Source organism: Muntiacus reevesi, chromosome 11 (assembly GCF_963930625.1).
Source record: "Muntiacus reevesi chromosome 11, mMunRee1.1, whole genome shotgun sequence".
Lineage (NCBI taxonomy): Eukaryota > Metazoa > Chordata > Mammalia > Artiodactyla > Cervidae > Muntiacus > Muntiacus reevesi.
In genome coordinates, this window is record NC_089259.1 from 69,029,073 (window position 1) to 69,048,265 (window position 19,193).

The 19,193-nt window shown below is 38.5% G+C and overlaps 1 protein-coding gene across 2 annotated transcripts in view; it reads right to left on the reverse strand.

Moving 5' to 3' along the window:
• Positions 1–299: 299 nt before the first annotated feature.
• Positions 300–19,193, reverse strand: part of LOC136144514 (ATP-binding cassette sub-family C member 4-like) — a 195,078-nt gene continuing 176,184 nt past the window's right edge. Inside the window, exons 30-31 of one of the 2 annotated variants that reach the window (XM_065902419.1) lie at positions 13,711–13,845; positions 301–2,109 (exon numbers count right to left, since the gene is read on the reverse strand). In XM_065902419.1, the coding sequence (XP_065758491.1) occupies positions 2,089–2,109; positions 13,711–13,845 (156 nt within the window). In that variant the 3' untranslated portion in view covers positions 301–2,088. Of the gene's footprint in view, positions 2,110–13,710; positions 13,846–19,193 lie in introns of both variants that reach the window. The other variant, XM_065902420.1, reaches the window with a different exon arrangement.

Genomic DNA, 19,193 nt, shown 5'->3' on the forward strand with positions numbered 1-19,193 from the left:
GGGGCAGCCTGTGTGCAATGACCCATCCACGTGGAGGAATAAAGGCCTGGCCAGTGGACCTGTCAGGACAACCCCTGAAGGGCCATCTTCACTCCAGAGCCTTCGTGGGGTCAGCTAAGGTCATCTGGCAGCTTGGTTTTTTCCCTCTGCTCACTCCGGTTTCTTCACTCCTAATTCCATGAGTGCCAATCCCAATGGCACCCCTAACAAACATCCCAACACTGAACTCCATCTGAGTTCATATCCCAAAGAACCAACCAGTAACATACATTGAAAACATTCCAGAATTTGGGAATGATTTTTATTTGAAAATTTCTGGTTATACACATAACATTTTAAAATAGATAGAAATAGAAATAGAAAATAAAATAGAAATAAATAGAAATATATAATAGATAGAAAATAAAAATGGAAACAAAGACTTTGTGTGTCAATATTTTAAACCTTTGCTTTAAAATCCTCACTCTAATGTTTTCTGACCAAAATGAAATTGTTATATATTAATATCAAAAGAAAACTATTACATTGAACCATAAGAAACTGCTATTTTTATGGGCTAAAAAAAGGTTGACTGTTAGCAATTTTACATGGCTAATATAATAGAAAAATAGCTGTCACCATTTGGAGTTTAGAGAACATTATACTGTTGAATAACTCGAGTGAAATATATAATTAATGAATCAAATTAAAAATTGGAAAATACATAACACTATGATTATTGATCAATGCTCAGTACCAAAACTTGTAGGCTGCAGCTAAAGTGGGCCATTAGGTGGAATAAAAAAGGTTTTATGTACTTGCATTAGGGGAAAAAAAAGTTTAAAAATTAATCTATTTCCAATATAAGAATTTAGAGAAAAAACTCAAATGAAGAAAAGCTGAAGGAATGGAAGAATATGATGAGCTAGAAAACAAAAAATCAGAAAGGATCAATCAAGCACAGAATTTAATTCTTTGAAAATTAATAGGAAAAAATTAAGCAAGATTATTCAAGAAAAAAACAAGGCTCAAAGAAAATTAAAAACCAAAATAGAACCCAATTATAGCTCCTGTAGATATTAAACATACAAGATTTTATGAATAATTTTAAGCCAACCACGCTGAAAACTCACATGAAATAGATAAATTCACAGAGAAATGAAACTTACTAAAACTGACTGTAGAAATAATAAGCTGAATGGTCTAAAATAATCACTAAAAATGAACTAGATGGTGATGGTTTCATGACACTGTGAATGTGGCTAATGCCACTGAATTGTATGTTAAAAAGGTTATCATAGAAAATTTTATGTTATAAATTAAAAAAGTGTAAAATATAGAATACAATACAATTCTCCATCTAGAAGACAGTGATCACCTAGAAGGGCTCCTATTTTGAGGAAGCATATTTTCTCTTCCTTGTGTTTTAGAACATATAATTAAATATTATCTTTATGTATTTTAAACCATGTATCTTAAATTTGGGCAGAGGATACCTCTCTTTCCTATCTCACATAAACTAAAGTATATTTTTTTGTTTTTTTCTCTGTACTATTTTAATCAGAGATATTTGGGTGCAATAATGGATCCTAGCACTGTTAAAGAAAGTGGTAAAACAAATGGTGACTTCACATGGTCTTCAAGTAAACAAAACTCCTGATAAAGTTGGAAAGTAATATGTAATTTTAGGAACAGTAGAAGACATCTGTGACAACTTTTTTTTATATCTTATCAAATGAGTTTTAATTCTGGAGTCTCTCAAAACACTAAACCTGGTAGACAGTTTTTACTTGTAGCCTTCACCTCTGATTTGGATAGGAAAAATTAGTATAAAATATAAATAAAAATAGTAAATCATTTTGTTAGAGGTTGAAATCATTGGGTAAAACTGGAGAAAACAAATCCAAATTAACATCTATGTGTAAATATTTGGGACTTGTGTAAAAAAAAGTATAATATACTTTTTGCAGTGCAAAAACTATTGGAAAAACACCTTTGGATTGGACTTGACATATGGTAGAATCACAGTGCCGACTCAACAATCATTAAGACTGAGGGCTGTCCATTGGAAGCGTTCATAACCATATGACCACTGTGAGTAACATCTGGTTATTTCTTTTCGGTGTGCGCCTGAAGGGGAAAAAGGACAAATTAAAAATTAAAAAAAAAATGTTTAAAGCATTTTAAAGTCCTCTTTTCTAAGGCAACGCATTTGGAATACATGTGGATGATGTCCACATCTTCATATTAAACAATCACATAACTACTGGAGGCTCAATTTAAAAATGCAGGGATGTGCTTATTCTATGGAGGAAGTAATCCCACTAGAATCCTCAGTGGGGCTGGGCTTAATGCCAAACAACCTGTAGATTCACTAGAGTTCTGATCATTCTAATTCACAGATATGCTTTGCTACTGTAGTAAATCAAAAAGCAAAAATCATTTTACTGACTCAAAACCTGGAGATAAATTAAAAATAGGGTAACAAAGAAGCTAAGGAAACCCAGCGTCTGCACAAGGGTTTCTCAATTTCACACATAAAATTAGCACAATAAATCTATATGTTAATATTCAGTTATAAAGAAAGCTGAGAACCGAAGAATTGATGCTTTTGAACTGTGGTGTTGAAGAAGACTCTTGAGAGTCCCTTGGATTGCAAGGAGATCAAACCAATCCATCCTAAAGGAGATCAGTCCTGAGTGTTCATTGGAAGGACTGATGTTGAAGCTGAAACTTCAATACTTTGGTCATCTGATGTGAAGAGCTGACTCATTTGAAAAGACCCTGATGCTGGGAAAGATTGAGGGCAGGAGGAGAAGGGGACGACAGAGGATGAGATGGTTGGATGGCATCACCGACTCGACGGACATGAGTTTGGGTGGACTCCGGGAGTTGGTGATGGACAGGGAGGCCTGGCGTGCTGCGGTTCACGGGGTCGCAGAGAGTCGGACACAACTGAGTGACTGAACTGAACTGAACTGAACTGAATATTCAGTTGTAATCCCTGTATTTTATAAACTTTGATTGACAAGCATTGAAATTTTGGCATGCTGCTGCTAAGTCACTTCAGTCGTGTCCGACTCTGTGAGACCCCATAGATGGCAGCCCACCAGGCTCTCCCGTCCCTGGGATTCTCCAGGCAAGAACACTGGAATGGGTTGCCATTTCCTTCTCCAATGTGTGAAAGTGAAAAGTGAAAGTGAAGTCGCTCAGTCGTGTCCGACTCTTAGCAACCCCATGGAGCACAGCCTACCAGGCTCCTCCATCCATGGGATTTTCCAGGCAAGAGTACTGGAGTGGGGTGCCATTGCCTTCTCTGAATATATATATGGAATATCCTGGCAAGAGTACTGGAGTGGGGTGCCATTGCCTTCTTTGAATATATATATATATTTTTTTTTCCATATATATATATATATATATATATATATATATGGAATATCCTGGCATTCAATTTGTGCAGCAAAGCCCTTAGAGGGCCTATAGAAATGTGATCTGTGAATAGTTGGTCCCAAGAATGAAAGGAGAATCTAAAGCTCTAACAATGACTCAACCAAGCAACTTCTCTAAAATGTAAGATGATACCCAAAATAGGACAGTTCTTTGTCAGCTTGATTTTTTGAATTCTACCAATTTCTAGCTGAACTGGAAGAGATACAGGCTTTCTGATGCATGTATGATCAGAACACAAAGGAAATGAAATGCTGTCAAGTTTCACTGTTCCTTCAGTCATCACTTTTTAGTAGCTGTATCGTTATCTCAGTTTCTTGACAGATGCACAAAACAAAATGAAATAACGTCAAGATTTGTGAGTTCTTATCTCTAAAAGTGTCTGGGTGAAGAAAAGACTTCAAAAGTAATTTATTCCCCAAAAAAGAATGTGAAAACTTTTGTCTTTAAAGCAGAAAATGTACCATAAAATGCAAGACTCATTCTTGTCATATGATTCCAGATCTACTTTATAAAAGATGACTCCAAGTCCATTTGTGGATGCTTTCAACAAAGTTATGAGAGATGATGGACTTCACACATGCACACAAAAGTTCTGAGACCCCTACCTTCATATTAAGTGTACTTTCTTTTCCTCTTGTTGCTTGCATATTTGCTACCCCCAAAACAGCACTGCATATGAAATGCTATATATTAAAGTACCACTTAAGGAGAAAAATAAAATTCTCCAAAAGTACTTGGACTCCACTGGGTGAAATCTGAGACTATTTTGATTCAAAATGCAAAGATTTAAAAGTCAGACTTTTGGGGGCTAATTGCATATCATCTACCTCCTCCATTTTTTTAAGCTAGCCATGCTTGTATGGTTATATATTTATGTAGACTCTTGGCGAAACTAAAAACAGCCAAAAGAACGCATGAAAATGAAATTCATTTTCTACTTCTTGACAGTCCTCCCAAACTTAACTGGCTCCTTTCCCTATAGCCCTTCTCAACACAATTTTTAATTTTAAAAATGTTATTAGCAGCAACTTTTAAACAAAATGATCTTCACTTCATGGTCTAAAATACTTGAAACTAAATAATGAAAACAAGCTTCCTGTGTATAAAATCCTTGATTTGATCTTCCTCTCTCCCATCGGTTGTCCTGGTGTAGACCACACTCTGGCTGACAGCAGGAGTGAGAGAAGGCATCTTTTCCAAGAGTAGGTTATGAAGGGAGTTGAGGTGACTGAACATGTGTTAGCAGCGGCCTTGTGGATGGACTGAGCCTGGGGGGGAGAAGCCCAGTCTCACCTCTCTCTCCTGGGACCACTGCTGACCCTGGAAAGATCACTTAAGCTCATTCTGCACCAGCTGCCTCATTTGTGAAGCAAGACAGTGACTCATAGGAACTAAGTGATGGCTACAAACTGCAGGTTAGAAACAGGCTGAGCTAAGTGTTGGGTGTGATTACGATGCTGCTCAGAGATGTGGCCCCTTAGTCCACAGAAAGTAGCAATATCACATGATTAATGGGATGAAAGCAAAACATCTGGGGGGCTCTTCTGTTAATCATTTGATTTTATCTTTACAGAAGCCCAGAGTAGAAGTTAAGACACAATTAATTCACTTAATGTGGTAAAGGATTACTAACACTTTCTAACCTGTGACTTGAAGAAGTCATTTAGGCTCTCCTACCTCAGGTTCTCCATCTAAAGGATAATACTGCCAGCTCAGCATGGTTGTGAAGATTAAAAGAGATGATGTCAAAAGAGTTAAAATTCAAGGCAAGCAGAACAAAAAACCAACGAGTATTGGGTTTCTTGAGTCATTAATGATTAAGGAAATCCAGTTCAAAACTATAATGAGGTATCACCTCACACTGGTCAGAATGGGCATTGTTTAGAAGTCTACAAATAATAAATGCTGAAGAGGGTATGGAAGGAAAGGTACCTCCTTATATTGTTGATGTCATTAAAAATTGGTGCAGTCACAGTATAGAATTGCAGAACAGTATGGAAATTCCAGAGAGAACAACAGTATGGAGATTACTCAAAAAAACTAAAAATAGAGTTGCCATATTATCCAGCAATCCCACTCCTGGGAATATCCCCAGTATCCCCAGACAAAACTATAATTCAAAAAGATACATGCATCCCTGTGTTCATAGCAGCAGTACTAATAGCCAAGATGTGAAAGCAACCTAAATGCCTGCTGGCAGATGAACAGATAAAGAAGATGCATGTATATACACATACATACATCTTCTTTACCTATTCATTCATCTAGGTTTGTGATACATACATATATAGACAAATACATCACTAGTGATGTTGAGCATCTTTTCACGTGGCTGTTGGCCATCTGTACGTCTTCTTTGAAGAAATGTCTGTTTAGTTCTTATGCCCATTTTCTATTGAGTTGTATGTTTTTTTTGTTTATGAGTTGTAAGAACGTTTCATATATTTTGGAAATCAATCTGTTGTCAGTCTCATTGTTTACAACTATTTTCTCCCACTCCATAGATTGTCTTTTCACTTTGTTTATGGTTTCCTTTGCTCTGCAAAAGCTTTTAAGTTGCTTAGGTCCCACTTTTTTACTTTTGCTTTTGCTTCCATTACTCTAGGTTAAATTTCTCATCTTTAAAGCAAGTCTAACTTTGTGTACAGTCTTCCCAGGTGGCGCTAATGATAAAGAATCCACTTGCCAATGCAGGAGCCTCAGGAGATGTGGATTCAATCCTTGAGTCTGGAAAATTCCCCTGGAGAAGGAAATGGCAATCCATTCCAGTATTCTTGCCTGGAAAATCCCATAGACAGAGGAGCCTGGCAGATTACAGTCCATGGCGTCACAAAGAGTCAAACATAACTGAAGCAACTTAATATGCCTGCAACTTTGTGTACATATTGGCAGGTATATTATCAAAGTTAAAGAGTACTGGAGAGTTAAGATTTCTGCTTTTTGATTAATTGAATAGTGAATTTTCTCTCCCCTTTTCCTCTCAGAAATCACCCTAAACAGCAAGGGTATTGGTAGATAAAAAAAATAAGGGCAATCCTTGATGAAATCAGGAGTCATTTGAAACTTCAAAAGATAAAAAGATCTCAATAGCCTGCCTTAGGCAACAGGATCCAACCAGCTGTGGCAAGACAGAATGAGGCTACCTACCTAAGGGAAATAGATCTCAGCTGTCATGAGTGAGCAGTTCTCCAACTAACTGGTGAATTCTAAGGTATTTCAATGAGGTATCATTAAAAAACCACTGTGGGGGACAGGTGGGAGGGGGGATCGGAATGGGGAATACATGTAACTCCATGGCTGATTCATGTCAATGTATGAAAAAACCCACTGCAATGTTGCGAAGTAATTAGCCTCCAACTAATAAAAATAATTGAAAAAAAAAAAAAAAAAACCACTGTGTTTGTGTGAAGCACATACACTGTCAAGGACCTTGGAGAAGAGAAATTCTGAAATGCAAGCACCCATCTCTGCAGGCTAGAGAATATTCATTCTCCATTTCTTCCTAACTTGCTTATCCTCTCTGTCTCTCTCTCTCTTTTGGTTATAAGAAGTTTCTGTGCTAAATAGAGAGAATCTCTGCTAGCTGGAAGTGATGCCCTGCAAATATTAATATATGACGTAGGAAAAAAATCACTTAATCCAAAGGAGAGTAGAAGGAATAACAACAATAATAAAGTAGTATAGGATCTATAAAATATACAAATAATGTGCTCCCTGGATCAGCTCTGTGACCTTAGATGAGCCCTTGACCCAATCACCTCATCCATGATGTGGGATTAAGGAAAAAAGACCATCATGAGAATAAAGTGAAATCATACATGTAAGAACTGTGTAAAATAAATTATAAAGAACTACACAAATAGTCGGACATGACTGACTGAACAAAAACAACACACAAATGTAGTTTGTGTATATTTCCTGGAGAAGGAAATGGCAACCCACTCCAGTATTCTTGCCTGGAGAACTCCATGAACGGTATGAAAAGGCCAAATATGACACCAGAAGATGAGCCCCTCAGGTTGGAAGCTGTCCAATAAACTACTGGGGAAGAGGGGAAGACACTGTTAATAGCTCCAGAAAGAATGAAGCGCTGGGCCAAAGTGGAAACGATGCTCAGTAGTGGATGCATCTGCTGGGGAAAATGAAGTTTGATGCTATAAAGAGCAATATTGCACAGGAACCTGGAATGTTAGGTCCATATATCAAGGTAAATTCAAAGTGGTCAAACAGGAGATGGCAAGAGTGAACATCAACAGTTTAGAAGTCAGTGAACTAAACTGGAAAGGAATGGGTGAATCAAATTCAGATGACCACTATATCTACAACTGTGACAAGAATCCCTTAGAACAAATGGAGTAGCCCTCATGGTCAACAAGAGCCCAAAATGTAGTACTTGGGTGTAATCTCAAAAATAACAGAATGATCTTGGTTCATTTCCAAAGCAAACCATTCAACATGTAATCCAAGTCTATGACCTAACCACTGATGCCAAAGAAGCTGAAGCTGATTGGTTCTATGAAGACCTACAAGACCTAGAACTAACATTAAAAAAAAAAAAAAAAAGTATCCTTTTCATCATAGGGGATTGGAATGCAAAGATAGGAAGTCAAGAGATACCTGAAGTAATAGGCAAGTTTGGCCTTGGAGTACCAAATGAAGCAGGACAAAGGCTAACAAAGTTTTGCCAAGAGAACATATGGGTCACAGCAAACACCATTTTCCAACAGCCCAACAGATGACTGTGCACATGGACATCACCAGCTGTTCAAAATTGAAATCAGATTGATTATGTTCTTTGCAGCCAAAGATGGAGAAGCTCTATATGGTCAGCAAGACAAGAGCTGACTGTGACTCAGGTTATCAGCTGCTTCTGTAAAATTCAGACTTAAATAGAAGGAAGTAGAGAAAATTACTAGGCAATTCAGCTATGACCTAAATCAAATCTCTTATAATTATACAATGCAGGTGATGAATAGATTCAAAGGATAAGATCTGGTAGACAGAGTGTCGGAAGAACTATGAATGGAGGTTTGTAACTGTGTATGGGAGGCAGTGACCAAAACCATCCCAAAGAAAAAGAAATGCAAGAAGGCAAAGTGGTTGTCTGTGGCTTCACAAATAGCCAAGGAAAGAAGAGAAGCAAAAGGCAAAGAAGAAGGGAAAGATATACCCAACTGAATGCAGAGTTTCCACAGAATAACAAGGAGAGAAAAGAAGGTCTTTTTAAATCAACCATGCAAAGAAATGGAGGAAAAGAACAGAATGGGAAAGACTAGAAATCTCTTCAAGAAAATTGGTGATATCAATGGAACATTTCATTCCAGGATGGGCATGATAAAGGACAGGAAACTCAAGGACCTAACAGAAGGAGAAGAGATTGAGAAGAGGTGGCAAGGATACACAGAAGAACTCTACAAGAAAGGTCTTCACAATCCAGATAACCACAATGGTGTGGTCACTCACCTAGAACTGGATATCCTGGAGTGTGAAGTCGGTGGGTTTTAAGAAGAATTACTATGATCAAAACCAGTGAAGGTGATGGAATTCCAGCTGAGCTATTTAAAATCTTAAAAGACACTGCTGCTAAAGTGTTGCACTCAATAGGGAAAATCTGGAAAACAGCAGTTGCCACAGGACTAGAAAATGTCAAATTTCATTCTAATCCCAAAGAAGAGAAGTACCAAACAATGTTCAAGTTACTGCACAGTTGTGCTCATTTCCCATGCTAGCAAGGTTATGCTTAAAATCCTTCAAGCTAGGCTTCGGCAGTACATGAACCAAGAACTCACAGACATACAAGATGGGTTTAGAAAAGGTAGAGGAACCAGAGATCAAATTGCCAACATTTGTTGGTTCATGGAGAAAGCAAGAGAGTTCCAGCAAAACATCTACTTCTGCTTCATTGACTACACTAAAGCCTTTGATGATGTGGATCACAACAAACTATAGAAAATTCTTTAAGAGATGAAAGTACCAGTCCACTTTACCTGCCTCCTGAGAAACCTGTATGCAGGTCCAGAAGCAACAGTTGGAACCAGAAATGGAAAAATGGACTGGTTCAAAACTGGGAAAGGAGTACATCAAGGCTGTATATTGTCACTCTGTTTATTTAACTTAAATGCAGAGTACACCATGTGAAATGCCAGGTTGGGTGAGTCACAAGTTGGAATCAAGAATGCCGGGAGAAATAACAACAATTTCAGATAGGCATATGATACCATTCTAATGGCAGTAAGTGGAGAGAAGCTAAAAGAGCCTTTTGATGAGGGTGAAAAAGGAGAGTGAAAAGCTGGCATGCCACTCAACATTAAAAACAGTAAGATAATCACATCCTGTCCCATCACTTCATTGCAAATAAACAGGGTAGACATGGAAGCAGTGACAAATTTTATTTTCTTGGGCTCCAAAATCACTGCAGACAATGACTACAGTCAAGAAATTAAAAGACACTTGCTCCTTGGAAGGAAAGCTATGACAAATCTAGACAGCATGTGGAAAAGCAGAGACATCACTTTGCCCACAAAAGTCCATATAGTCAAAGTGACAGCTTTTCCAATTGTCATGTATGGATGTGAGAGTTAGTCCATAAAGAAGGCTGAGCCGTAAAGAATTAATGCTTTTGAATCGTGGTGCTGGAGAAGACTTTAGAGAGCTCCTTGGCCTGCAAAGAGATTAAACCAGTCAGTCCTAAAGGAAATCAATCCTGAATATCCATTGGAAAGACTGATGTTGGAGCTGAAGCTCCAATACTTTGGCCACCTGATTTGAAGATCCAACTCTTCGGAAAAGACTGCTGCTGGGAAAGACTGAATGCAAAAGAAGAGAGTAGCAGAGTATGAGATGGTTAGATAGCATCACCGACTCAATAGATTGAGCAAACTCCAGGAGATAGTAGAAAACAGAGGAGCCTGGCATGCTATAGTCCACAGGGTCACAAACAGTCAGATATAACCTAGCAACTGAACAACAACAACACACAAATGTAGCTTACCAATAAATATTGTTAAATTAGTTGCAAGATTGTTACACCAGGGATCAACAAGCTTTCTAATTCTATGACCTATGCCTCTTTTTACATGAATATTACACTTGATTTGAAACACTTACTGAAAGAACAGATTTCTAATTCTGTGTCTGCTGCAAACTAGCATAATATTAATTATGTCTATAGAGCCACTATATATATGACTTTTGAGGGCAAAGTGATGTCTCTGCTTTTCCATATGCTGTCTAGGTTTGTCATATCTTTCCTTCCAAGGAGCAAGCATCTTTTAATTTCCTGGCTGACCACAGTGATTTTGGAGACCAAGAAAATAAAATCTGTCACTGCTTTCACTTTTACTCTTTCTATTTGCAATGAAGTGATGGGACAGGATGCCATGATCTTAGTGTTTTAATGATGAGTGGCAATGTATATGGTTATGTATATAAGGCCACCTTCCTCTCAAGGGATTTCCTCTTCTATTAAATAAGGGTGTTGAAGCCAACATCTTATGTTATCTGGACCCATTTAGAATTCAGTAATCTATTTCTCACTACTCAATGTTTGACTATATGTAATGAAAACACATTTTTAAATTGAGGATTTTGACACATAGTTGGGATATATCTCTCTGATGTGAAATGCCTAAGGTCAAATGAACAAAAGAGTTTGTGGTATTTCTGGCTATTTTGTGACTAGGTTACAGGGAATCACAAATGCTTGTCATGTCTTAGGAGGGAAGCTCTGTATAGGAGACACTATACTGGATGAAAGTGCTCTGTGATTTTCAGGCATAAAAAAATATAGGGCTCCAAGTGCAGTTTCCTTACATTTGCATACAATGTAAGTACTTCTGAAAAGCTCAGAACACAATCTTTGTTGTCCCCAGTCTAGGCTTGAACAAGCCAACTTTGTCAACTCTTCCAATAGCTCTGTGATCATGGACACTTTCCTACCTGCAACTGTAGAGGCATTTCACACACAGAAAGTAATAAAGTAAAGACTGAGCAAGCAGACAGTATCATCACAGGAGAGGAGATCTCTAGAGTGCTAAATAGAGGTTTTGGTAGAGCAAACAGAACAATGCTCTAACTGGGCGTAATACTAAACAACAAAGACTTATGGAGAAAATGATATTAGTATCATGTAGGATTTTTCTTCACAAATTAGAAAACAGAGGTGACTATACCTTTCCCCAGTAGATCTTTCTAGATCCCATGAACAATAGTTCACGTTTCTCCCCTCCAACTCTCAAATTTCCTAGCTATTCCTTGATAGCACTTACATCCAAAATGTACTGATAGCCAAAACAATCTTGAGAAAGAAGAATGGAACTGGAGTAATCAACCTTCCCGACTTCAGACTACAAAGCTAATGTCATCAGACAGCATAGCACTGGCACAAAAACAGAAATGCAGACCAGTGGAAAAGGATAGAAAGCCCAAAGATAAACCCATGCACCTGTGGGCATGTTATCTTTAATAAAGGATGCAAGAAAATATAATGGAGAAAAGATAATTTCTTCAATGAGTGGTGCTGGGAAAACTGGACATCTACATATAAAAGAATGAAATTAGAACACCCCCTAACACAAAAGAAACTCAAAATGGATTAAAGACCTAAATGTAGGACCAGAAACTATAAAAATTCTTAGAGGAAAACATAGGCAGAACACTCTTGGACAAGATTCTCTATGACCTGCCTCTTAGAGTAATGGAAATAAAAGCCGAAGTAAACAAATGGCACCTACTTAAAAGCTTTTGCACAGTGAAGGAAACTATAAGCAAGGTGAAAAGACAAACCCTCTTGTTGGGAGAGGGTTGAATGGGAGAAAATAATAGCAAATGAAACAACTAAGAAAGGATTATCCTCCAAAATATATAAGCAGGTCATTCAGCTCAATAACAAAAAAATAAACTACCCAATCAAAAATTGGGCAGAAAACCTAAACAGACACTTCTCCGAAGAAGATATACAAATGGCTAATAAACATATGAAGAGAAGCTTAACATCTTTAATTATTAGAGAAATGCAAATCAAAAGTACAATGAGGTATCACATCACACTGTTCAAAAAGGCCATCATCAAAAAATCTACAAGCAAATGCTGGAGATTGTGTGAACCAAAGGGAACTCTCTCGCACCAAAGGGAATGTAAACTGATACGGCCACTATGGAGAACAGTATTGAAATTCCTCAAAAAACTACGATTAAACTACCATATGACCCAAAAATCCCACTACTGGGTATATACACTGAGGTGTGGTTTTATCATTGAAAAAGACACATGTACCCCAATGTTCACTGCAGAACTATTTATAATAGCTAGGACATAAAGGCAACCTAGATGTCCATCAGTGGATGAATGGATACAGGGATTGTGGTACATATACACAATATTACTCAGTCATAAAAAGGGATGCATTTGACTCAGTTCTAATTAGGTGGATGAACCAAGAACATATTAAACAGAGTGAAATAAGTCAGAAAGAGAAAAACAAACATCATATATTAGTGTATATATATGGAATCTAGAAAGATGGTATTGATAAATCTATCTGCAGAGCAGCAATGGAGATGCAGACATAGCCAGTGGAAATTTGCAGTATGATGCAGGGAGCTCGAATCCGCTGCTCTGTGACAACTTAGCAGAATGGAATGTGGTGGGAGGTGGGAGGGAGACTCAAGAGAGAGGGGACATATGCTTATTTATGGCTGGTCCAAGTTGATATACAGCAGAAATCAACACAATATTGTAAAGCAATTATCATCCAATTAAAAATAAATTTAAATTTGAAAAAATGTACTGAGCACTTATCAGAATGAAATGTAAAGGATCTGCAGAGTGTTCTATGCTCTGTAAGAATCTAAAGCCAGAGGCCAACCACCTGGACTCTGCAATACAAAATCTCTCTCATGCACACATGACTGCACACATTCTGACCCCACCCCCAGCACTGCTGCAGATTCTCAGCAGATCTGCCTTCAACCTGCAAAGTATTATTAACACTCAGTCATGCCACTTCGGAGGAGGCAATGGCAACCCACTCCAGTACTCTTGCCTGGACAATCCCATTGATGGAGGAGCCTGATAGGCTGCAGTCCATGGGGTTGCATAGAGTCGGACACGACTGAAGCGACTTAGCAGCAGCAGCAGCAGCAGCATGATGCTTAGTCTCCAGAGGCTTCTGATTGAAAACGGCACAGAGTGCTTGTTACCAGATGCCTGGTGGAGATCAGTGAAGAGTGTGAACCCGGGAGACAAATTTTAATTACAACTTCCTGTAGCAGCCTCACCTGTTTGGCTCTTTCAGTGAGGTTGGTGACCTCAGCCTCACCCAGTTGTTGCACCATCTTGTAAAATAGGCTATTACTGTTTTGCAGCAAATCATGTGGTGGACTATATTCTTTCATTGTCCCTGAATCCAAAACCTGTTAATCAGCAGAAAGAAACCCATTAGCAGCATGCAATGTATCCCAGCAACTTACTGTAATTCAGACAATATTTTAGAAAGGGGCACGAGGAGAAGAATGGAGAGAATCTATTTAGGTGGTAGGCCTTGTGGTGTGTAAATGGTTTGATTACCTTGTTTTACCAGGCAAAGTCCTAATGAAACTGTGCAACCTCAGATTGGGACTTGAACCCATGGTCTTTTAGTTAGAATCACTCACCTGGTATCTGGATGTACTGAAGTTCAGGTGCTTTATGTCTCTGCTCAGAAAAAATTCAGTGAGAGACAAAGTGATAGGTAAGAAGTGGATTTATTTAGTGAGATAAAGATTCTATTGTATCTCTATTGTATACTTGATAAGAATGTGTTCCAATAAAACACTTATTAGTCAAAAAGTTCACTCTCAGTACTTATATTATACAGAAGCCTTAAGAATATATTCTAGAATATTGGTCCAGATTTCTTCTTCACCTTACTGTAGCAAGAATCACAAAATCTTAGGAAAACTACCTTCTTACAGTGTTTTCATGACAGATTCTTCTATTTCAGCTAAATTTTATTGAGTCCTCATTTTCAAAGAATTCACTGATTTAGCTATTACTATGTTTTGTTTCCCTGGAGAAGGAAATGACAACCCATTCCAGTATCCTTGTCTGGAAAATCCCATGGACAGAGGAGTCTGGCAGGCCACAGTCCTTGGGGTCACAAAGACTTGGACATGACTGAGTGACTGAACACACACATACAGATTCTATAGACAGACTCTGTGGGCCATCTCAAAAGGCAAGAGTGGCTATAGCAGAAACACACTCAAGGGACAGAGTGTGGATCATCTCAGAAGACAAGAGGCCCTGAAATATGGTGGGATTAGTTTTTATGGTCTGGTTAATTTCATAAGCTAATGAGTGGGAGGATTATTCCAACTATTTTGGGAAACTGGCAGCGATATCCAGAAACTGGGCAACCACCCATCTTTTTATCCTTTTATGGTCAGCCTTGTAACTGTCATAGCACCCGTGGGTGTGTGAGTTATTACTAGCATACTAATGTAATACAATGAGCATATAATGAGGTCAAGGTCTATGGAGTCGAATCTTCTGCCATCTTGTATCTAGTTTGCTCTGATCAGTTTATATCATATCCTCAAAGGCTACCTCAGTCTTTTAAAGGTTGTGGCCTGTCCCCTTCCCTCTTATTCCACTAGGCTGAACTTTTATTGTTATATATTAGGAAAGGAAGAAAATGAAAGCTTTAGATTATGATTAGGGGCACTCAGCAGTCTGTAGCATTTTATATTTGCCAAGGGCATTTAGGGTTGATATCATTAGTTAGTGTTTTTAGCTCAGACTCAGAGTTTTGAGGGCTATTTATACAGGCATTTGAAGTTGAGAGAATTCTTGATTCAAAAAATAAAACTCAATTTAGCTAAAAAGTAAGCTTATGTCATATAAACCAGATGGCAATGAAAACACTGCAAATTAATTGTCAAGTTGGTTTGATAGAACCTGAGCAATATTTGGGGGAAAAGGATTCTGAAATTTCCTTAGAGTCCTGGAGTATGCCAGCTGCTAAAAGAGAACCAAAAGAATCATGATGGTGTGATCACTCACCTAGAGCCAGACATCCTGGAATGTGAAGTCAAATGGGCCTTAGGAAGCATCACTATGAACAAAGCTAGTGGAGGTAATGGAATTCCAGTTGAGCTATTTCAAATCCTAAAAGATGATGCTGTGAAAGTGCTGCACTCAATGTGCCAGCAAATTTGGAAAATTGAGCAGTGGTCACAGGACTGGAAAATGTCAGTTTTCATTCCAATCACAAAGAAGGGCAAAGCCAAAGAATGCTCAAACAACCGCACAATTGCACTCATCTCACACGCTAGCAAAGTAATGTTCAAAATTCTTCAAGCCAGGCTTCAACAGTAGGTAAACTGTGAAACTCTAGATGTTCAAGCTGAATTGAGAAAAAGCAGAGGGAACAGAGATCAAACTGCCAACATCTGCTGCATCATCAAAAAAGCAAGAGAGCTCCAGAAAAACATCTACTTCTGCTTTATTGACTATGCCAAAGCCTTTGAGTGTGTGGATCACAACAAACTGTGGAAAATTCTTCAAGAGATGGGAATACCAGACAACCTGACCTGCCTCCTGAGAAATCTGTATGCAGATTTTCAAGCACTTTTAAGAAAATTAAATGTGCATTAATTTTTTTAAACACCATGCAGGTCAAGAAGCAACATGGAACTGGACATGGAACAATAGACTGGTTCCAAATCAGGAAAGGAGTACACCAAGGCTGTATATTGTCACTCTGCTTATTTAACTTATATGCAGTTTACATCATGAGAAAAGCTGGGATGGATGAAGAACAAGCTGGAATCAAGATTGCCAGGAGAAGTATCAATAACCTCAGATATGCAGATGACACCACCCTTATGGAAGAAAGTGAAGAAGAACTAAAAAGCCTCTTGATGAAAGTGAATGAGGAGAGTGACAAAGTTGGCTTAAAACTCAACATTCAGAAAACTAAGATCATGGCATCTGGTCCCATCTCTTCATGGCAAATAGACGGGGAAGGAATGGAAGCTGTGTCAGACTTTATTTTTCTGGGCTCCAAAATCACTGCAGATGGTGACTGCAGCCATGAAATTAAAAGACGCTTTCTCCTTGGAAGAAACGTTTTGACCAACCTAGACAGCATATTTAAAAGCAGAGACATTACTTTGCAACAGAGGTCCATCTAGTCAAAGATATGGTTTTTCCAGTAGTCATGTATGGATGTGAGAGTTGGACTATAAAGAAAGTTGAGCACCGAAGGATTGATGCTTTTGAACTGTGGTGTTGGAGGAGACACTTGAGAGTCCCTTGGACTGCAAGGAGATCCAACCAGTCCAATCTAAAGGAAATAAGCCCTGAATATTCATTGGAAGGACTGATGCTGAAGCTGAAACTCCAATACTTTGGCCATCTGATGTGAAGAACTGACTCATTTGAAAAGACCCTGATTCTGGGAAAGATTGAACATGGGATTAGAACAGGATGACAGAGGATGAGATGGTTGATCACTGACTCAATGGACAAGAGTTTGAGTAAACTCCAGGAGGTGGTGATGGACAGGGAGGCCTGCTTGCTGCAATCCATGGTGTTGCAAAGAGTTAGACATGACTGAGTGATTGAACTGAACTGAAAAGAGCACTGAATCTCTTGTCAGAGAGGTTAAGATGCTTCTTGAATTTGGCTGTGGTTGTAGTTTATTATTCTGAGAGTGAAAGGCTGGCAAAAAGAGCTGCTAGTTTAGCAGCTTTAGCAGAGCTGCTTTGCATAGAAGAAATCTGTAGAAATCCAGTTTTCTCTTTGGATAAGGCTAAAGATGCAAGAAAGTAATTGGGCTCCAAATTCCAGTGATCACAGCCTGGCAGAACACAGGGCGAAGCCTGGTCTGAATTGCTGAGGATCTGAATCTCTTTTGTAACAATTTATCTTTCCTTGCATCTTTCTCTTTTTCCTACTGCCTACCTTTCGGCCACTTTATTGCTCATTAATATGCCCACTAACTGTAAACTGAAAGGGAGAGGAAGGGGTTCTTAATTCTGCCTTTCTACCCATTGGTGGCTTTGCTTAATAGTTTCAGAGGGAAGGAAGAGTCTGAAACAATTGGCCTAAATGATGTACCTAGGAAAACAGTTTTGATGTTAAGTGGTTTCCTGGTGGCTTAGACAGTAAAGAAAATGCCTGAAATACAGGAGACTCAGGTTCCATCCCTGGGTTGGGAAGATCCCCCAGAGAAGAGAATTGCTACACACTCCAGTATTCTTGCCTGGAGAAATCCCATGGACAGAGGAGCTTGGCGAGCTATAGTTCATGGGGTTGCAAAGAGTCAGGCATGACTGAGTGACTAACACTACTACTACCACTACTAGAGTAAATGTATCTTAAGAAAATACACTGAAACTAAGAAGACACAGGTTGCTTTTCACATCTAGGTATTGTACTTAATCCATCCTATGTTATTTAGTGGGAAATGTTTATTAAGTCTCATAAAGGCCATTTTCCCACTAATCTTTTGTTAACTGCTAAGAGCAGCTTTCTCAAAAGAGCTCAAGAATAATTGAATCTGCCACATCCACCTAATTATTAAAATGTCCTATAATTTGGCATGCCAATTTAGATGCCCTAAATGTACAATTTTACTTAAACATGGAACATATAACTACTCCTCTTGACATTGAAGAAGAAAAAACAAAATTTTAAAACACAGGTCTCTCTCATGCCAAAGGCTAAGTAAATAAGTACATGAAATTGGGGCAGGAGACAGATGGGCCCCAGGCTGCCCAGCTGGAGTTTGTCCTCTCTGGACAGACACTCCAAGAAGAAGACAATAGCAGGAGGGAGGAGAAGATGAGCTCTGCCCAGATTAAAGATAAACAGACCACATTTTCTCATTCTCAAGGTCAAGGAGACCTTCCTACCTACACAAGTGCAGAAATGTTCCTTGGGCGTCAAAAACGGAGGGGTCACCACCCCACTGTAGGTTTTGTCAACCTACCCATAAGCCTCTTCTCTAGGATCCATCTTGGCTAAGGGATGTATGCACACACATGGGAGGATCTTGAGATAAACCAAGTACAGATTCAGAGTCAGATAAAACAAGATGATTGTCCAAAGGAAACCCAGGAAAAATGCCCCATATAAGTGATTTTAACTATCACAAGTGTACCAGTCTTTTTCTGAGCCTGCCCATGTGACTATCTACATGTTATCATTTTCCCTCCTACAGAGCACTGTACTTGTTTAACTACTTTCCATCTGCTTGTGTAAACTCATTTATACCAAGTCAGAAGTCTAGGGCCTTGTCACTGGCTCCTGGCCCTTGAGGCCTAGTGCCTGGCATTCAGAGCTTTTTATGCCTCTGCCTGACTTCAATCTCTGTCCAGGGACCCAAAATCCTTCTTCAAGCTGCTTCAGGCTGAGGCCACCTGAGATGGTTCATTACTTCATACAATGAACAACTTTACATTCTGCAAAAGCAACAACTTTTAAAAATCACCACTTCAGAGTTGGTGAAGATGAGTTCTCTGACTATAAAGACTTTATATATTTTAATGAAAATATTATTAATATTTTGTCCTTATCCAACTTTCTACTTTATTTATTCAAATTTGAATAAATAGTAAATCTTCCAATTTCTCTCACATTGTCTAAAACACAAATGCCACTGAGATGAGTAGTTCTTAGATTTGGCTAATATCTAAAATACTCAAAGCCAGAAAAAAATTTTAATGCTCTCAAAAAAAATAGGATTAATAATACAAATAGCAGAAAGATCATT